Here is a 22,310-nt window from a genome sequence, read left to right as displayed (position 1 = left end):
CTGTCCTTCCATGATGGTTCCTCGTCTCCCTCCTCTTTCTTGGGTTTCTGCTGCCTGAGGTATTCACTGAGCACTCGGTCAGTTGGGGCCATCTTCCCAATGTATTCTTGGATGTTCCTTGTCTCATCCTGGACTGTGGTGCTGACACTCACCAGTCCCCGGCCCCCTTCCTTCCGCTTAGCGTACAGCCTCAGGGTGCTGGACTTGGGGTGAAACCCTCCATGCATGGTCAGGAGCTTTCTTGTCTTTATGTCAGTGGCTTCTATCTCCTCCTTTGGCCAGCCTATTACCCCAGCAGGGTACCTGATCACGGGCAGGGCGTATGTGTTGATGGCCCGGATCTTGTTCTTACCATTCAGCTGACTCCTCAGGACTTGCCTGACCCTCTGCAGGTACTTGGTGGTTGCAGCCTTTCTAGCGGCCTCTTCATGGTTCCCATTTGCCTGCGGGATCCCCAGGTACTTGTAACTGTCCTCTATGTCTGCAATGTTGCCTTCTGGTAGTTCAATCCCCTCAGTTCTGACTACCTTCCCTCTCTTTGTTACCATCCGGCTACACTTCTCCAGTCCGAACGACATTCCAATGTCATTGCTGTATAGCCTGGTAGTGTGGATCAGTGAATCGATGTCTCGTTCACTCTTGGCATACAGCTTGATGTCATCCATGTACAGGAGGTGGCTGACAACTGCTCCGTTCCATAGTCGGTATCCGTAGCCAGTCTTGTTAATGATCTCACTGAGGGGGTTCAGGCCTATGCAGAACAGCAGTGGGGACAGAGCATCTCCTTGGTAGATCCCGCACTTGATGGTAACTTGTGCTATGGGCTTGGAGTTGGCCTCTAGTGTTGTACGCCACATCCCCATTGAGTTCCTGATGAAGGCTCTTAGGGTCCCATTGATCTTGTACAATTCTAGGCATTCCAGTATCCAGCTGTGGGGCATTGAGTCATAGGCCTTCTTGTAATCAATCCAGGCAGTGCACAGGTTGGTCAGTCTGGTCTTGCAGTCTCGGCTGATTGTTCTGTCTACCAGTAGCTGGTGTTTTGCACCTCTGGTATTCTTGCCAATTCCTTTCTGTGTCCCGCTCATGTATTGACCCATGTGCCTGTTCATCTTAGCCGATATGATGCCTGACAGGAGCTTCCATGTAGTACTGAGGCAGGTTATTGGTCGGTAGTTGGAGGGGACCGGTCCCTTCTTGGGGTCCTTGGGGATCAGGACCGTCCGACCTTCGGTTAGCCATTCCGGGTGTCTCTCGTTAACTAGCAGCTGGTTCATTTGTGCTGCCAGACGCTCGTGGAGTGCAGTCAGCTTCTTCAGCCAGTAGGCGTGAACCATGTCGGGCCCTGGTGCTGTCCAACTCTTCATACTGGAGACCCTTTCTTGGATATCTGCCACTGTGATGGTTACTGGACCCTGTTCAGGGAGGTCGCTGTGGTCTGCCCTCAGATCCACTAGCCACTGAGCATTGCCGTTATGGGTTGCATCCTTCTCCCATATGCTCTTCCAGTATTGCTCCGTCTCCAGCCTTGGTGGTGCTGTTCTCTTATTGTTCCCTTGCCACTGAGAGTACACCTTTGCTGGTTCTGTGGAGAACAGCTGGTTTATTCTCCTGCCTTCTATCTCTCTGGTGTACCTCCTCAAGCGGCTGGCCAAGGCTGTGAGTCTTTGCTTGGCAGTTTCCAAGGCCTCAGGTATGGACAGCTTGCTGTATTTCTTAGGCACCTTATTTGTCGCACCTTTCTGCAACTCTGTTAGTTGGCTAACCTCCCTCCGTGCTACTTTGATCTTGCCCTCTAGCCTCCTTCTCCATGGAGGGTACTGCCCCTTGTGGCTGTTCAACTTGTAGCCAAGCATCTCACTGATCACTGCTGCCGTATTGTAGATCAGCTTATATATATATATATATATATATATATATATATATATATATATATATATATATATATATATATATATATATATATATATATATATTTATTTGGGGGTGTAAATCTGAATTCAGATGGACAGGTTTCTTTGCGTTTAATTCACGTGAGTGTCTGACAACACAGCCTCCTGCCTCTGTGTTGATTGCTTGTCGCAGGCATGGCAGGCATTGTTTGCATGAAAATTTGAGCACAATATAGTCAAATGAATAAAACATTGGTGGATGTGCAGGCGGCTCCTTACAAGCTATCCTGTCTATGGTGAAACGCTCAAATGTGTCTCATCGGCTCCTCTGCTGACCCATGTTGTTTAGAAATATGACAGAAGAAGGCGTTCCTGCACAGGGGAAAATAATGCAATGCAATTAAATGAATATTTTATTCTAAGTCCATTTGTTTTTTTCTCCTTTTTTTAAATAATAAGGATTTAATTTGATTATTTTATAAGGAATAGCAAATATATATATTTGCATGACATGTTTAGCCAAAAACACAATGATTTAATTGTACTGTTGAACACAGATCAATAAACAAAGATTTGCTGTAGCATCCATTAAGATATAACATATTTCTATAAAGTAATAATTCTGTTCCAAAGCTGAGAGTGTCTTACTCCACTTCTTATTTGGCAAACACAGAAATCAGTCCTTAGTCGATACGTAACCTTGTAATTTGTTTCAATCTCTGATTCGCCTATTGATGCTCTAAAATGTGCTGTTTGCCCTTTCACAGTGGAGATCATGTCTTGACTTCTAATTCCCCCGTTGCCCTCCGAGGTTCATTGTATGATAATGACTCTTCTGTGATAGGTGTCACTGTACATGACCTCGATCATTCTTATTGAATTTTCTCTCTCTACCTTATTCTCTCTGTTTTCCCACCCACTTTGTATTTGTCTCACCTCCTCTCCTTTCCATTTTCTTTGTAACCCTTCTTTGCTGCCTTTTATTTGTCATTTTCCTCTTTCACGCCTGCTGTTGTCATGTTACCTGGGTGATGTGCTTCAACTCAAGCTGTCACATGTGGCCACCCTGGTAGCCCTATCTATGGCCGCACCACAGGCGATGGCTTCAACTACAATGATGTGGTGCACTTCTCCTGCAACAAAGGTTACACCTTGGAAGGACCCTCCACAGCTCAGTGCCAGGCCAACCGTCAGTGGAGCCACCAGCCGCCAACTTGCAGGGGTAAGGTCCAGCCACAGAACACCTGCAGCATATACATGCAAAAGAAAATTTCTTAATTTTTTCATAGAACAGAGGCTAGAAGGTTTATCATTTGAACAGGCAGCTGCCAGTAAGCTGAAATGGAATACAGCCTGGTCCCACTAGCTTCTGCAGGAGCTTTGTGATTATTCAGGTCTGAAGCAGGGAAAACCACAAGAATTCAGCAGCCAGCAGATGTATCATGATCATTCAGCAATCAGCAGCCAGCTTGCAGCAGCACAGGCAATGGAGAAACAAGCAGAATGGGTAGAGGAGGAGCTCAGACATCTATTGATCTGAATGAGAGCAGATCCTACCTGTTCCGCTCTCTGGGCAGAGCATTAGGCGGCAACATCTGGAGCCTAAGCCTCAGAGCAAAAAAAAGAAGAGAAACAGCAATAATGAGCTTACAGCAGAATGTATGGTAAGAGGACTATAATTGGGAAATTGTTTCTACGGTTTTACAGCTAGTTTCTCCCCGCGCTGCAGGGAGAGATTATTTTGAAGGCAAAAAAGCTCAGACTGCAATCAGTGGGAGAGATCTTATTGGGTGTGTCAGGTTGTTTTTTTGTTTGTTTGTAGTTTGCCTGTGTTAGGCTCATTAGCAATGTGTTCTGCTTCCAAGAAGAATCTTTGTTTCGGTGTAAATAGGTACTAAATGGTGTAAACTAGTTTAAAAATTCACAGAAAAGAAGATAGAAAACACATCATGAATTCATCAAATTAGAGAAATGCATCTAAGTAGTATCCACTGTTGTTTTAATTGGTCTCCTACCTAGTGGACCAAAACTAGATTTGCCAGACTTTGCCCATTTAAAAATACCTCTCCTCTTGGCATGCTTTTTGTTGGCAATTAGATATGAAGAGCCACAGTTTTCATTACTCCAAATGGCACTGCAGAGATGGAACTGGTGAAAGATAGAGTGAGATGATATTAAACTGTCATGACTCCCTTTGTCAAAATCCGCTTGTTTGTTCCCACTAAAATTTTCTCACATTATGCCAGCTTTGTCGCATTTGCATTATTGATTAACCTTGATGTTGCTTTGGACTTAATTTCACCCTCGTCTACATTCAGTTGAGTGAACCGTCTTGTCAGCAGTGTGGTTTTAGGGACTGTAACTGTAACTGCTTCCAAAATAGATGCTTGTGGATTTGTGACAGTGTGTTTTTGGGGGGGTTTTTTTCAAGCGTTAGGTGAAATTATTATTGACAATGCCAAATATAGTCTGTGCTCTCTTGTCTTCATGTTTGCAGAACAAACAGAAAAAGCCAGTGATTAGGTCACATCAACAGTTCTATTATTAACTCACATGTGAGCATACTGAGAGGCAGCGATTACGGAAACCAAGCTCCAACCAAAAGACAAAAAGACTTCACGTCTTCCAGAAGCAGCCCGAGTGATGAGACCCGGGAAGAGTTAAACTGCTGCAAAATAAGAATGTGTTGATGTAACACTCAGTGACATGTTAAAGTAAAATAGATGTTCATGAAATACGGCTCACACTCACAGAATTCGTGACCACGGTAGATCCAATATAGGCAAAAGAACCAGGAAACACATTACACATTCATCCTAAAAAATCAGTCAGACAACTACAGCTCATTCAGAACTCTGCTGCTCGAGTCCTCACTAAGACCAAAAAAGTGGACCACATCAGTCCAGCTCTGAGGTCCTTACACTGGCTGCCTGTCCGTCAGAGGATAGACTTTAAAGTTCTGATGCTGGCCTATAAAGCTCTGAATGGTTTAGGACCAAAATACATCAATGACCTCCTGACCCAGTATGAACCATCCAGATCCCTCAGGTCATCTGGATCCGGTCTTTTATCAGTTCCCAGAGTCAGAACCAGACACGGAGAAGCTGCATTCAGCTTTTATGCTCCTTATATCTGGAACAAACTCCCAGAAAGCCTCAGATCAGCTGAAACACTCAGTTTATTTAAATCCAGGTTGAAGACTCACCTGTTCTCAGCTGCATTTGAATAAAGCACCAAATCCACACTTTAAGCTTAAATTTCAAAACTTACATTTAACTACTGATTTTATCTACTGTTCTGATTTTATCTGTTTTGATTTTATATACTGTTGTTTGTTTGTTTGTTTGTTTGTTAATTAGTTAGTTAGTTTATTTGCTTGTTTTATTCAATTTTAAATCATGCTTTTTATTTGTTCTTGTTTCTAATGTCTCTGTAAAGCACTTTGAATCACCTTGTTGTTGAATTGTGCTATACAAATAAACTTTCCTTGCCTTGCCTTGCCTATGACGAAACCGTCACTGTGAATTAGCTGTGTAAAGTGTGGTATTATAGTTTAATTAAGAATGACTGCATGTTATAATTCATCTCCTGCAGTGCGTTGGCATGATTATACACATCTCAGTGCCATAGCAACCACATGTACAGAGATCATACATATTCAAGATGGAGATGTTGCCAAGAAATGAATATTAACTTTGGCTTATGTAAATATTACAGTCGTCAAAAGATGTGCATCCAAAGATTATTTACATGATCTTCGAAAAAGGATCATTAAAGGATGTGTGTGAAAGGTTTGCCAGGAGCCATTACTACATGATTACAGCACACTTATGATGAAAAGGATAAAGATTATAAATTGAATCCATAAACAGGCGTAATACGATTTCACTCAGGGCAACAGGAGTATTTGGAAAGGGCAAAACGCCCTTTTTTCAACATTTAGTTCAACAAGTATTTATTCAGCTATGCAGTTCCAACGGTGATTTGGCTAAAATTATCTTGGCTGAAATATCCTTGAAGCAATAAAAATTAATTGGACTGCTATCAATATTCGACTGTCTGCGTTCTTCCATTATGAACAATCTGCTTGAGGAAAGAAGCAGGGCATGACTACATTTCTGGGTTTTTTTTTCTTGCAGTGGTTAACTGCACGGATCCAGGTATTCCTGCCAACTCGATCCGGGAAAGTAAGATTGAGCACGGTAACTTCACATTCGGCAGCGTCGTCTTCTACGATTGCAACCCTGGATATTACCTCTTCGGCTCCTCGGTGCTCACCTGCCAGCCGGTGGGCCAGTGGGACAAACCATTACCGGAATGCATTGGTAAAGTGGCATGTTTTAAAGTATAAAGTCATTTAATTATTGAAATGATAATTAAGGATCTTTTTTTGTATTTCGCACTAATTCCTTTGGGGTTGTGTGAGGAAGGCCATATGGTGTAAAAAGCTACCAAATCAAATACACGGAGTTACCCACTGTGGTGACCCCTTGTGAATAAGGCCACAGCCAAGAGTAACTTCTGTATTTAATGTGAAACTTCCAAGTGCCCCAACTAAAAACATATAGAGAAAAGATGAGTTTTTTCAGCTAAGTGTACCCAATTTTATCTGTGTTCCCTCTTGCTTCTTAGAGTTTTGATAGTTTAAGTTGCTAAACAGTGTGATTGTGAGCATCTGTGTAATGTGGGATGCCCTAGTGGCTTATGGTTATGGCACACTGTGCCTAACTGAGAAATTGAGAAGCTGTCACAGGGCCAGTTGTTCAGGCAATAGTTAATGTTCCCTCAAAACCAAGCACTTAAATTGCAGCAACTACCATCTATATACTGTAGGGGTTATCCCAGGTTGTAATGTGGCTCTCAAACACCTGGTTCATCATGCACTCTGTTTCTGCACGAGGCTGCCAGCAGTAATGACCTATTTCTAGCGAAATTATCCAAAGTAAACCTTCACATTTTCCACACAGGCTCAAAAAGCACTTCATTTCATGGTAGAGAGATGATGCGCAGCATTTATTTTATCAAACAGAATAGTAATTAAAGAGATACACAGGAGTGTCTCTCTCAAATGTTTATTCACTGCTCCAGGCATCAGTGACTCTTTGTTATGAAATTAGCTTTGCAAAACTGCAGAATCTTACTTTGCATTATGAGACTAAGCTGATTAAATGATAGCTCCTACAAACAAGCATAAAGGTCAGAAGAAGAATAAAGTAGCAGGGAAAGTGATAAAGCAGGTTTTAGGTTTTAGGCTTGAAATCCATAGAGTGAGAGTTTTATATGAAGTGTGTCCACTCTGTTACACTGCACCGGGAATTTTTATTCAATTGGGTTTGTGCCTCATTAGGCACATTAAATCTGAAATAAAATAATAGATGATATAATAAAGTGTCATGTCTCACCTGTAATTTCAGTGCTTCAATATTGAAAGAAGTGTTTGAAAGAGATAGCCACAGAGGCGTAGTGCGCTGATTCAAAAATAAGTAGATAAGTGGTCAGTAATTTTACTTGGGTGCTGTATGTCTCAGAGTTGAACTACCATTCTGTTGAGGTGGATGAAAGGTGATCATTCAAGTAAAGAAAGTAGAGAAGCTAATAATAGCCAGCCAATAATCCTGAAAATGGATCAGCCAGTTATAGGTACATCCAGAAAAGTGAGTAGTCACAAGAATACTACAAAATGGCAAAGAACCTATTAGACCAAGGAGTACAATTCTTTTGAATAACCAGAAAACCATTTGTCCTGCATGAGCAGAGCCTCAGAGGATTGAAATTCAAAGCTCTAGTAAGTCTGAAAAACAGAATACCAGATTGTAGTCGGCAAAAATTTACAGTAGAAACTGGAAGAGCTGGTGGAAAACGTTTTGTGAACTGATGAAACAAAAGTACACCTCTATGAAAATGAGAGAAAGGGGAAAGAAAATTTCTTGTAGTTTTTGGAATAAGCATACTGACATTTATTAATATTTATGGTAGAACCAACAGGATAAATCCCAAGGTGTAAAAAAGCTTTCTATGTGCTTCAATTTTGCCAGTTGCTTAAAAACTCAGAAAAATGTAATCTTTCAGCAAAGCAAGGGAGGGTGAAGATGAGAAATATCTGATTGACTCAGACAATCACCTGGTCTCAGCCTGATTGATTTGCAGTCTGCTTCCTGAGGACCACAACAAAAGGGAGCTGCAGAAAAAGTCCTGGAAAAAACATCACTAGAAAATACACAACGTTGTTCTCTGGTTATGGTCAGACTATTACATACACTCATCACAATTTCTTTCAACTTTAGTAGTTTGTCTTTGGCAGCATAAGAATGGTCAGACGAGACAAAGAAGGAGGTATTTGACCAGAATGACAAATACCTCCTAGAGGAGTAAAAGTGAGACTTTCTAATCTGAGAACACTGTACCAACTGTCAAGCATGGTGGTGGTAGCATCATACTTTGGGGTTGTTTTGCTGCCACTGGTACTGGTACATTGCACAAAGTGCAGTTACTCAACTTCACCTCAAAGCAACAGCTAGGCAATTTAAAAGTAGACATAGTTCGGTGTTTTCCTCAACCTATTGAAAATCTCCAGACTTTGCTTAAAAGCCACATCTGTGCTATGAAAGTCATGAACTTTACCAGTTCTGCAAAGAAGAGTGGTCAAACATCCAGCCACATTTCTACCAGAAGCTTGTTGATAGCTAACAAGAGCTTCTGGTCAAACTGCAACTTGCTAAAGGAACTTAAACCAAATATGGAATATACATACTTGGACGTGTATTCATACCCTGTGTGGATTATAAAAAATCCTAAATAAATTCAAACTTGCACACCCAATTTTGGTTTTTAAAGTCATTATGTATGTATACTGTACAACCATTCCACCCTGGAAAAACAACAGTTCAAAAAAATCATTCAAAGCACATAATTAAAATTACTGCAATATTCATGCCTGTGATGAATGTATGTAAACTTCTGAGCACAACTGTATATCAAAGCATTTGACTTCATTTGTATCATTCAAACTCTTTCTTTCAGTGTTTATGTTGTATGAACTTAAACCTGGCATTTTAGCTTGGTATCATTTATCTCTTTCAAATTGATTATCTTGTAGCATAAAGAGCTCAAACAACAAACACATCTGTAACTGTCCCAGTACTCACAGTGTGTCTGTGCATCAAATCACTTTTAGATGAAAAATGATTACGACAGTGCAGAAAGCAAATAAATTTCTCTTTTACACACCAAGGCACATTAATCTACTCAGACTGCATTTTCAACACAAGCTTCTCTGAACTCCTTATAGATTAGAAATCAAAGAAGTGTCCTGGACTAGCTGCTGCTTCTGACAGGGCGTCATTCATGTCCGGCTGTGTCACAATGATACACTGCATGTGCTTCATCCACCTCAGCTCACTAGATATTTTGATATTTCAATGAAATGGTAAATAATGCAGTCAAAATGGTTCCTCTTCTATTAAACTGTTTCTCATGAAATAGTTAAAAAATGTTTTTTTTAAAAAGAATCCCACTGGCACCGGTAATCGTGTGAATAGTGATTTCATCAGGTGTGTTGAGGCATGCAACAAAAATCCACCCATCCATTTTTTCATGCTAATAATTGCCCTTCTCCTCCCTCTCTATCATGCAGAAGTGGACTGTGGTCATCCAGGTATACCTCCGCACGCAGTCATGAGTGGGGAGAAGTTTACATTTGGATCCACAGTGCGCTACTCATGCCTCGGAGACCACCAGCTAATAGGAGACTCATCACTCACCTGTCAACTGAATGGACACTGGAGTGGTCCACTGCCCCACTGCTCAGGTACACAGATACACAGAAATTTAGGTGTGCATATAAACAGAGGCAGTCCTGAACACATTCAAGCTATAAAGCAATAAAAGTCTGGCTTTTTTACTTTGCCTTGAGAATTTTAAATCAGTATTCGGGTATTTTAGTTTATTTTGTAAAGTGCATTTAATCTCTGTCCTTTAATTTGTATTTCTAAATTAATGGAAAGTGATGTGATTCAAAGGTTTTATTTAAACACATTTTCCACGCTTAACCTTTTGTGATAGAGGTTAAGTGTGGTTTTGGTTTGATTTGTGGAGCTTTGAGATATCTCTAGAATATCTCAACATGCTCCAGTATGATAGAGTTTAATGGAATTGTGTTTGTGGTGAAAAATTCAGCAGCAGCATCTTTTTTTTTTTTACAGAAGAAATGTCCACAGTTCTCTGAATAATGGCACAGGCTACTGTTAAATAGCATAAATTGAATTTGTCAATGCTAGGAGCAACACACACATAATTTAGTTCAATTTTTCAATCAGGTTTTAAGACAAATTAAACCAAAACTGTCTGTATTTGTGGAATAGTGCAAGACGTAGATAAACGAAGAGATAAGACTGCATTTTATTTGAAACCTACCAGATTATTCAAATGAATACAGCAACACAATGTCGAAAGGCTTCAGTGTGCTAGTATTAATGGGATATTGGGTCAGATATCAGCCAAGTGAGCCAATTATTGCCCACAAATTAAGGCCCTGTGGAGCTCTTACTGGATTTAATGTACATTTGCTCATTATTGCGAACAATTTTCCCATCTACTCAAAGCAGTATTTCACTTTTAGAGCAGGCACTCCTGTTTATCTGACATATCTGCATTTCGCTGATGAAGACCAGAAAAAGCACACAGAGCCAGATTAGTGCCGAACCGTAGCCCTTACTCATCGTTTCTCTTCATGATCCGGATGTATATATTTGGACCTAAACCAAAGAATTTGGCGACACAATTGTTGCTTCCTGCTGAGACACTCAAATTGAGTGAGCGATATCACCCTTGACAAAACCTCTTTTTTTTTTTTTTTTTGTACAACTTTGTGTACTATGTTCAGTACATTAGGCCCGTGAATCTCCCCTTGATGTTTTCTGAAAACTGTAAAAAAAGAGAGAGGCTTATAGCATGTCTGCAGAACTTCAAACTTCCCCCTTAATCCCCCCTGAGCACTTTCCTCTCATCACACTTAAGCATTTCTGACCATTTAAGTGGATTCTCTTTACTGAATGTTCACTTTCTTTGCTCAACTCACTGACCCAGAAGTAATATTTGTAAGCAGACTTGTGTGGCGGTTATTTTTTCCACTTCTTTCAATGGGAGTGTGAACTCTCTACTTACCTAATACTTATATTCTATTTGCTCAGACAGTTGAGAAGTACTGAGGCAATACAGACGTTAGATTCCTAGGGCAGAGCGCAGATGCACAAGGAAGCACAGTCTCAAATTTATCCCCCATAGTTTTCATTTCATTATTTCATTGCAAAATAAAACAGAGAAAACAAATGCACAAAGGTTTAGTCTTTCTTGGAACCTACATTGTCTTGTGAACCAATAAAGCATATAATTGTACTGTTATTGGTTTTACAAAGCTAGATAATGATTCCAGGTATTTTTATTTTTATTGCCTATCACCTAGATTTTAAAAGCAGTTTGGCGTTTGATGGCAAGGCAATTTGATCAGCATGAGCTCAAATAGGGTTAACCCTAACCCTCTCTAACACTACCCTAAAATTCCTGTTTTTATCAGAGGAAACCTAGTTTTATACACTGCATTATTCTTGGCTAAATAAATAAAACAGTTAACGCCAGTCTTGTTTTTTTATTTAACTTGTCTAAACATAATCAACATCAACTCGTGAAAAATTTGACCACTGAAGCCAAAATCAGATCTGGGGCCCGTTCTTCGTACGTCGCTTACTACATCCAAGATCAAATGACACATCCAAGATCAAATCATCGCGCTAACCGTGAGCTCGCTAATCCGGTTCCCCGAACACACCTGCTGTTGACGATTAGTACAGCTGGACGCAGTAATGTGACATCACTGGGTGTCGTAAAAGGGGCCACGCATCGATAGTAGAAACATTGATCGGCAACCCTCTGATTGGTCGGCGAAAATGTCGACGGAGCGCGCTCGGCTCGGTATTTTTCGGCAGCAGAGCAAGAACTCTTGAGTGAGGGATTTCAGGAGTTTCAGAGTTTAATCAGAACGCAAGGGAACACTGCAAAGGCTGCAAAAGCAAGGAGCGAGGGCTGGCAGGAAGTTGCTGACAAATTAAACTCGTAAGTAATTTAATAATAACAATAATAATGGAGTGGATTGATATAGCGCTTTTCAAGGCACCCAAAGCGCTTTACAATGCCACTATTCAGTCACTCTCACATTCACACACTGGTGGAGGCAGCTACGGTTGTAGCCACAGCTGCCCTGGGGCAGACTGACAGAAGCCAGGCTGCCATATCGCGCCATCGGCCCCTCTGGCCAACACCAGTAGGCGGTAGGGTAGATTTATTATATTACACTATATTATCCAATATTATATTACATTATATTATAATATGTTATATTTTATCCTCTTTCACATTAGAGCCACGACAGGACCCACTAGAACATGGGAACAGGTAAAAGTGAAATATAAGAATATCCTACAGAATGGTAATATTTATCACTTATATTGCTTTTAGTCTCTTGGAAAGAGACCCTGGAATAATCTGTTTGTTTATAACAGCAACCAAGAAAAGGGCAGAGGAAAAAAAGACAGGTGGTGGTCCTGCACCCCCTCGTCAACAAGTTGGTTAAGTGAATAATACCCTCACGGGAAAATCGATATCTCTCTATGAGCACACTGTCGCGCTGAGCTAAAGGATCCTGTCTATCCCGCAATATACGCTGAATTCTGAGGACTCTCCTTATCAATCTTGCACCTTCCGCAATGGGTGGCTCGCGTATACGGACAGGACATGGCTGCGACAGGCTTCCCAAATCCACCTTCGCTTTTATAGCCGTGGTCTCTCATCTTGATTACACGAAGTAATTTACAATTGCTACTCTGAAATATGAATTAAATCTGTAATAATCACATACATGTAATAGAATGTTAATAGTACATTTCCCTTTTTTAGGAAATGACCTGTGTGAAATCAATAAATGGATCAGGTGCTGCATTGTCTTTAGTTACATTGATGTTATTTATTTATGGTGAAACAGTGGTGGAATATCGCTGTTGCTTTCGTATGATGACGCGGACATACCTGCGTGGCCGCGATCTAATCCTGTTTACATAAAGTAAACCTGCTCCCGAGCAGGTTTACGCTTACGGCTCTGTTGCTATGACAGCAAGTCCCGGATGAGCTTCGGGGAACCGACTGATCCAGGATCACGCGAAATCGTCAACAATCTAATCCGGCTAACCTACTTAGCGAGGTACGAAGAACGGGCCCCTGTTCCTGACTATCTATAATGTTGCTGTTAAGCGAGTAAATCCCTGGAGAAACTTGTCCTGCAGACCAACAGTCCTGGGTCACAACAACCAGATAATTCAATTGGAAATAAGAAACCTTTAGTTTACTGTAACCCAAGAAGTTAAAGGAAAAATATGGTCACAAAATATCGACTTTCCTTGTATATACTTAGATTACAAAATGCAGATTAAATAACTTTGTGCTGAAACACATTTTGTATTAATATAGCAGATGCTGCTTAAACGTAAAGTACTTCTTTCAAACCAAATACATTTGTGATCAAAAATGATCTTGAATCATCTCTGGGAACTTATTTGTGTAGTTAAAAAGAAAACCTTGGGGAGCTACTACTCAACACCACTTTAAACAAATATAAGAAAATCTGGTTCCTCAGAAGCAAAATATTAAGAAAAGAGAAATGGCTCAAGACTTTGGCATAGTACTGCACCAGTTGCACTGGAAGGAAAATAGCCACAGGGCATGATGCTTCTGCCTCTTTGCTTAGCAGGTGGTGGTGTGTTCTTGGTGTTGAATGACTCACCTATAATCCTCCTTGCATAACTGTGGTTATTGAGGCCAGGCAACTCAATCTATGCGTCACTTAAACATATAAACTTGCCATTCGAAGCCTTTTTCTCAGACCCCTTCAAAGGCGTTGGTTTTAAAACACAGACATCCCCAGGTATGCACCTACAGGTCTCCTTGTATATTCTTTGGACACACTTTACAAGATCACTAACAAAAAGCTAATTATCTTTAGCATTGATAAGTTTCAAGACATTTAGTGAAATTTCAGACCCATCCTTCCATTTTCTTCCACATCATGGGTGGGCAGGTCACAGAATCAAAGATAGAGACAGAGGAGCGTCTGCGCTCACATTGACACCCATTGTGAATTTAGAATCAACAAATAATCTGACATTGTCTGGACTGTGCAAGGTAGAGAGAGTAATTGGAGGAAACCCACACAGGCACAGAAAGGACAAACAAACAAACTTCACACGGTAAGGCCCCAGTCTGGCCTTAAACCAGGAACCTTTTTGCTGTGAGCCGTCGGTGCTAACCACTGTTCCACTATGCTGTGGCAGTATTTTTCAGGTTTTAGCAAAGGGCCTGCACTCACCCATACATTGTACAACTGTTTAACTGATTATAGCTGGAATATGAAATACTGCATATAAAAGTGGCTGCAAGAGACATTCCTGACATGTGTAAATTTACATCACTACTACAAACTAAGGGGATAAGTTTGACAAGCTTGTTAAGTTTCAAGACATCTTTAAACTTTTAAACTAAACAGTTGGATGTGTGCATATTATTAAAATTTATGTATACATTTTTTTTTTTAAAGAATTCAGCCATTTTATCTTTTCTTTTTTTTTTTTCACTCTGACAGATGTATGCAGTGCAGTCACTCAGGCCCAGAAAAAGAACAGATGAAACCTTCATATCTCTAACGAATCCCTAATGTGGACTGACAAGCAGAACTATAAGCTATAGGTGCAGTATCTAAATACAGACTCGAGCAGGAAACTGTGACACTCAGAACTCGGATTATGTTGATACAGATCGGGAAGGCTTCGTTCCATCATGTTGTCACACAGTATTATATGTAACTGCAGCAGAGCTCCTAATTAACTATGAAAACTGCAGCTTATAATGGGAAGAATGTACCATTGTAGCTCAGTAGCTCATCATTATGAGGCTTGATGAATTTAGACCTGGCAGTAAACATCTGTTCCAGCTGTAGCAGAAACAGGAACCACAACACAGCTGGAGCTCGGTTGTTGCCTACAGGAAGTGAAGTTGCGAAGCACCAAATGCCTGCAGAGTTTTAAATCAGTGCAAGTGTACACTTTAGCACCTAGTTTTAACTGGCACATCAGCCTAAAGAATTGTCAGAATTACTACAACCATGTTATCTATCTAGAAAATGTTAATCTGTGTTTAAATGTTTCTCTCGCTCTCTCTTTTTTTTTCCAAGGCCCTGCATGATGTCTCGTCCTTTTACTCTAAGCTCCTGCTTTGTTGATGGCCATATTTGTTTACAGAAAGGTTGCTACATTGTCTAGAGATAGCTTTATCAGTGCTATGGAAATACCACATTATCATTCTCAGAGAGTATTCATCGCCAGTAGCAACAAAATAAGTATAACTATAAATTAATCAGAAGTCCAGCCCAGCGTCAGCAGCGGTTCTCATCCATGTGCCCGTCTATGCATCTATCCTTCCGCTCTCATCTGCCGTCTCTTGTTAATTAGTACGATGGGTCTTAAAACCTCTTGCCAGTCCATTCCCCTTTTGTCCTAGTCTGTTGCATGGCTGAGTTGAAGGCCTTATTATTTCCTCACAAAGGGAGCCTGGTGAACGGACATTAACTCCCGATTCAAACCAAATCACCACCATCCCAATTAGTAAGATTATAGCTGTCACAGTGCATGCCGAGTCAGCCTGCCTCACCTAACCAGAGGAGACTAATGAAGTACCGACAGCTGCTGTGAGCCATATATACACACCCACACACACGTAGAGAGACACATACGCACAACACTTGCATGCGCGATATGCATGCATATTCTGAACTTGCACACAGAGATGAGAACAAGTACAAACACTCACATGTATGCTGTAATGGCACACATATATATGGAATGATATACACATTCATGGCCAAACACAAACTTATCTTCTCCAGCTGTGGGCCCTTGACCTGACAAATGCAGTTTGTGCACATTTGAGCAGTGGGATGTGTGTAGAAGATATGAGCTTTGTGTTTGTGCAGCGAGGCTTTGTCAACAAGTCCAGTATTACTGCAGCTGTTTGCTGCTGTGTAAACGGAGAACAGCTGCAATCAAGCAGGCAGTGATGCACGGGGTGTGTGCACAGCTCAAGGAACAGGATCTTAAAGCCAATAAATATAAATCCATCAGAGAGATCATCTATCTGTGCATCTATCCTTCTATCAATTTAAATGTCTGTTTCTATAAATCTGTATCTCTCTGTTTCTGTTATTCCTCTGAAGCCAAACATTGGACTTTTTTTCTATCTTCAACTCCTTTCTGTGAGAGAATGCAGCAACAATAGTAGTGGCAGTTAGTGTTATGTGCTTCTTTCCTTTGGTCTGATGGATGTCTCTAGTGAATACAAAACTACCCCACCAAAGACTCCATCCTAAAAACGCACCATTCAGCTAGGCTTGCTCTTCATCGCAACGTAAAATCTTCAGCAGTGATGTCACTGCCCTGATTCCATACCTGTCATCTCTCTCTCATTTCCGATGGCTTAGAAGGAGAACACGTCCTATTTCTTTCAGCCGACAGAGACAAGACTAATGGAAACATAAAGGGAATTAGTGAGAGAGACAGCAACTTTTTTTTATGATTTAATTCACAGACATGCATGATAGGTGGTGTGAGGTGGTGACACTGAAAGTACTGTATGTTCCTCCACAGAACAAAGGACAGAAGGTATATTTCAAGATAATGAAAAAGCATTTATCTCTAGAGGTCAAACTGTATTCATCATTTCTCATAGCCACAGCTGGTTGCCTTTTAATGCTAGCTCTGCTGATTTTATGGACAGAAAGCTCCTGGTGTCAAAATTATGAGAAGTATTGGTCCTCCAGGCTGTTGGCATGGTGACAACTGCTCATCGGTGCATTGTATGTTTTACGACTGGTTCCTGGAAGACTCAGGCATTATCCAGTTTGAGTCTAAGCCCTCTTTGTATTGTCTTCTGTCTGGCAGACAGGAACATTGCGTTGCAATTCACTGCCGTACAAACTTAAAAGGATCCATCTGAGAACGTACACACAGTCCGTGAGGTGGATGGCATCTTCGCCGTCTTGTTTTCATTGCTCAATGTCTGTTTTATCTCTCATTGCAGGTGACTCGACGGGCACCTGTGGGGATCCAGGCACACCTGCCCATGCCAGCAGGGAGGCAGGGAACTTCAAAGTGCGCAGCAAAGTGCGCTTTACCTGCGCAGTGGGACATACACTGTATGGCTCAGCAGAGAGGATCTGCTTCCCCAATGGGACCTGGTCTGGCAAACAGCCGTTCTGCAAACGTAAGAGAAACCTTTAAAATATCGCTTTGATGTTATGTATGAAACACGCTGGAGTCAAATTGAGAGCTAACACACAAATATTTCTTTACACAAAGGCACACATTTAAGCTCCTACAGATACAGAGGGAGCTGCGTGGTTCCATGAGGCCACGTACTGAATCCCGATAGTTTCTTGTCTTTCTGGTAGAAAGAAAAGAAACATGCAGCACTGAATATTACCAGATATCTGGTTTGAAGGGCTTTTCTTTTTTCAGCGATCAGACTTTATCCGTTTTAAACCTTATTTGGATTATACTGTAGGGTTATCCAGACAAAGTTCTTGAACCTCTGCTTTATGTCAAAGGGGCACTCCACCACATAAAGTTGGGTTTGGTTGTTGCAGGAAGCAGTAATCAACTGATGAAAAGGATTGTCTCTTTGGAGAGAGTCTCAAGTTTTAATATACAACTCATGTTACCAAAAAAGACGTGAAATAACCCTTGGGCTTACGATTTAAAAGACAATGGTTGCATTATGGGAAGGCCTGAAGCTTAAAGTTAGAAGAGAACTTCAGAAGTCTTTCAAAGTTTCTAAAAGTATAGTACAAATTGCTGTAAAGCCACTTTAAGCATTGTGCAAGTGCAAAATAAAGAATCAGCATCGGTTGTGGTATCCACAGTTTTCAAACAGGACGTGGCCTTTGCTTAAACACACAATGTATGCAACATATTGGCTGCATTCTAGCACATACAAAAAGCTCGCAAACGCAGCACTGCAGCAGATGGATAAATAGCTCTCTGCTGCAGTCTGGTATTTTCTGCCAGCACATGGTGCTGTGACTAGCTTCCAGATTGCAGCCGAAAAATTCATTAATTCTAGACACCTAAAGCCAAGTTCCTTTTGGATTGTGATAAATGAATCATTGTGGATTTTGAAGATATTAGTTCACAGGATGCCAGCTCTACATCTTGCATAAATTAGCCCCAGGGGTCAACCGGATATTGATGCAAATGTTTGACTGCTTCTCCGCTCCTCAGCTTACTGTCCACCAGCTTGGATGAGTGCCAGTGTCATTTTTAATATAATCAGCAAATGCACAGGTCCTCTGAACTACTCTGCCTTTCATTCCATCTCCTGACTTTCTTTCTTTCTTTTCCCCCCTTTCTCTAGCGTTCATTTCTCCAACACAGGCCCCTCCTCTTCTGATTTCTCTCGGTCTTAATCTCGTTGTCTAGCCATCTTCTCATCCCTATCTGCCATCTAACCCTCTTCCCTCTCATTCCCTCACTTTGTGTTCAACCTCTTCCTCCCTCTCTTTATTACCAAGCGTCTCTCTTCCACTAGCTTTTTATCTGTCCATCTCCCAGCTGAACTCCTGATTTAAAGATTACTTTAACTATCCATTCAACCGTCGGGAGTCAGGGAGGGGGACAGGAATTCACTGGAGCCTGAATGTGTTTCTGTGCTGTCTGCTTGTGATCTAAAACCCTGTCTCATGTTAAAGTCCATCCATTCATTATCCACAACCCCTTTACAGTCTCCGGAAAAACACTCAGTGTGGATATTCAACATGATATACATCTCACGTTGCCACGAGGGTCTGTTTTGTGTGTCTGTCATCGTGTCGATCTTGAATTATTAAAAAGAGGTGAGAAAAGAGGCTGCCGCACTTGATTTTTGGTAAATACACACAACAGCACATGCATACATTCTGTGGCTATATGTGCTCACGCATGTGTGTGTGTGCATTTGCAGAACAGAGCTGTGAGCATGCTGGCAGTTGGTATGTTGGTATGTGGCTGAGTGATGCGTTTGCACCTCAGTGAGTTTCTGCGTATGCACACATGTTAATTGAGAAATCACCACCACACTTGCAACACGTCTGTCTCCTACTAGAATCACTATTTCACATTTTCCAGGCAATTAGGTGATTGAGAGAGCAGATCACTTTTGTAATTAGACATGATTTGAAGCAGAAGAACAACACATGAAACAAACTGTCCTCTCTACTCTTCAGTGAAAAAAATGAGCAGATTTCAAAAACACTGAAAGGGATTCCTGAGTGGGGGAAAAAAAAAAATCCCAATCCCCGGTGCTTTTCTACCGCACTGGAAACATTTTTCTCCCTATCATAGGATTGCTCAGCCACATTTCAGCTTTATTATCATTATAAGTGCGCCCTGAGTCCTTAGCTGTAACTGTTCACATTACCCCCTCGCTTTTAGACAGCACTGCCATCACCATAGATGTACTGTAGGACTTGACAGTACACAAACTGCACTTTATTTACTGATGACTCATCAATACTGCGATAAGGTTTTGTGTACCACTGCATCAGTTCTGCTCATTAGCCTCTCTTAATAAAGCTCTATAGATAAGTTGTTCTTTACTGCTTTATTCACAGCTTCTCTAAAAAACAAAAAAACAAGCAGCAGTGCTTTCTTACGTCCCGTAATGGGAGGCACAAAGACATAATGAGGAACACAAGCCGAGGATTTCAGTCTGCCCTTTGCAGACTTTCCACCTGAGAGTTAATCAGACACAAGTCAAGAAACTGCAAACATACAGCAGGTCAAAGACAAAACAGCAATTATTCCATAAATAAATATTTATATTCACAGTATAGTGCGTGAATATGTCCTTTCACAGCCATTTAATCCCCTCGGGACCTTCAGAAGTCATCTTGAAGCCACCTTCGGGGCTTCTAACCCACTGATATGGAAAATAGAAAATCCATTACTATTTTACACCTCTGACCTTCACATCCTGTCTTTTCTCCCCTGTATTGCAGCGGTACAGTGCGGGAATCCAGGTACCCCGGCTCACGGTCGTATTTCCCGTTTGGATGGCACAACCTTCTCCCATTCTATCGTGTATTCGTGTATGGAAGGATATTTCCTCACTGGTTCGCCTACACGCCAGTGTTTGGCAAATGGCACATGGTCTGGCACAGCTCCAAACTGCACAAGTGAGTTTTGCACACACAGACACATGAAAGGAGGATGTAGTTGTGTCTCGTAGTCATGGTGGATTTCTTTAAAAGGCCTCTCCGCTGCACAGCGTTCACACTTTCATTAGAAAATGAGAAGAAGAGCAGCTGTGTCAGTAGTCACTGTTAAAGGCTATGCTGTGATCGGTGTCTGATCAATAAGATGTGGTCAGGCATAGTCCAGATTCTGTCACTGCGGTGAACAGGGGAACACACATCTTAGGGATTTCAGTGTTGCTTCGTTAATCACATTTAGTTCAGTCACACTTAAGTCTGGCAGTTGTTGAATTTGTTACTCAAGAACTAGAACACACGCGCACACAAAGAAAAAGTTAGAAAATAGGACAAGAACGATTAGGCACTCCTCTGGGTGTGATGGGTAAACACAAATTCAATGTGGAAAAGGATGATCAGCACAATAATGCACAGCGAATGTACTGTTAGCATAGCAGATTGAATCAGCAGCCAGTCTCGTTCTTTGTATAATGTATGATCAAGTTGAACACGATGGACATTGAACCTGATGTTGTGCCCTCTTTCATCTGAAATCACGTGTGCCGGGAGCGCTGCTGAAATATATGATATCGATTAAGACAAATCTCTTTGAGCCTGTTCGCCCAGTGAAGCATCAAAGATGTCAGGCAGTTTTTATTGTCTGGATCTTGGCAAATGAGCCTCAGAGTAATTAAGAAGTATTCCAATCTATATTCAGTTTGCATCAGGATGACTTTGAAACAAAATTACACATTGTTCTTCTCTCTGAAAGTCCCCATATTCTCTCTTCCTTATTCTTTTTGCTTGTTATTGAATGACAAGAAAAAGATAAATGGTGTGGATGTAATTTTCAATTCTGGATTGAAATGGGTCTCTGGAGAGAGATGCACAGGGAAGGAGTGAAGAAAGCGAACGACTGGGGAAAAAATGGGTTTGAATAATAATGATCAAACGTGCAGTAAAGCAGAGGAGCTTTCTTAGCTCTTTTTCCCACTTTGGAGCGTGCTCATCCCCAAACTTCTTCTCTTTTGTACTATCACTTCACATTAAAGTTTAGTGGTCAGTTCAGGGACATCAACACTTAGGATGCCAGGATTGGCTCACTGTTCCTTCATTAAGGAGGCAATCATTTTCACGGTTCATGGGTAATCGATCATGTAGGTTACCAGATCAAAGTCACACAACACTCTCAAGGGGAGAGAGAAAAGTTTGAACTTTATTTTTTTCTCCCCAGAAACTCTTAGCGGATGATACATGAAATTTATAGAGCATGTTCAGAAATTAGCAAATGAGATGAAGTGTATTAAGGAAAGAGAGTTGCTCAGTGAATTGTGAACTAAAACCATAAAAGCACTTTGTCAAATAAATGGCGAACAGGGATTTTTTTTTAAAGTGAGAATATTTGCCGTTTAATACACTCTAATTCAGTTGATTTCTCTGCTATCATCATATTTTCGCTTCTCTTGTCTGTGCGTTTCTCTGTCAGTTTAAGTGTAGTATTGGATTCCCCAAGTGGTGCAGAGGGATTACTGTACATGAAGGCATTTCTGAAGCGATCCGTTTCTTCAAATTGGAGTTCTTTTTTCCTAAGTAGCTAAAATATACTAAGTAATTGGTCGGCTCACATTGCTTTAGAAAAAGAAAATCAGTGATATAGCATCATGTGTCACTTCTTGGTCTTCTTCTACTACTTCTTCTTTCGGCTGCTCCCTTTAGGGGTCACCACAGTGTATCACCTGCTTCCATCTCAGCCTGTCCTCCTTGTAGAATCTGAGTATATGTTACTAACGTTCCCAAAGTATATCACAGTACAGAAAACAATATTAAACTTTCAAGAAGCAAGAAAAAAATGTTCATGAAGATTTACTGGAAGCAGCTTATTGACTTAATTTCTCACAGCAAGTAAGTGCACTGAAAGAAGCTGCATAGTTAAGTTAAATTGTTGAAGTCGGTAGCCTGCAGCTGTTGTGCACTGTGCTTGCTTAACTTGAGTTTTCACTTCCCATAGATAGACATGCATAATTAAAGATTTACAACTGTATACACACATTGTTTCCTCTTTCTTTCTGCGCCTTTCTTCTGGAAAGATGACTTTTCCACCT

At 41.1% G+C, this 22,310-nt stretch overlaps 1 protein-coding gene across 10 annotated transcripts in view; it reads left to right on the top strand.

The window, feature by feature from the left end:
* The window catches only part of LOC146658663 (CUB and sushi domain-containing protein 3-like), a 257,048-nt gene that overhangs the window by 202,589 nt on the left and 32,149 nt on the right, over positions 1-22,310 (top strand). For all 10 annotated transcript variants that reach the window (XR_014913740.1, XM_085422379.1, XM_085422378.1 and 7 more), the window contains 5 exons: positions 2,941-3,114; positions 6,032-6,217; positions 9,526-9,699; positions 17,064-17,246; positions 20,017-20,193. Coding sequence is in view for 9 of the 10 variants with exons in the window: in XM_085422379.1 (XP_085278505.1) it covers positions 2,941-3,114; positions 6,032-6,217; positions 9,526-9,699; positions 17,064-17,246; positions 20,017-20,193 (894 nt within the window). In the remaining variant the exon portion in view is untranslated. The remainder of the gene's footprint in view (positions 1-2,940; positions 3,115-6,031; positions 6,218-9,525; positions 9,700-17,063; positions 17,247-20,016; positions 20,194-22,310) is intronic.

The sequence above is a fragment of the Rhamphochromis longiceps genome, linkage group LG11, assembly GCF_057381845.1.
Source record: "Rhamphochromis longiceps isolate RC_006_pf linkage group LG11, R_longiceps_female_GT1.1, whole genome shotgun sequence".
Classification (NCBI taxonomy): Eukaryota; Metazoa; Chordata; class Actinopteri; order Cichliformes; family Cichlidae; genus Rhamphochromis; species Rhamphochromis longiceps.
This window is presented reverse-complemented; position numbering and strand designations above follow the sequence as displayed.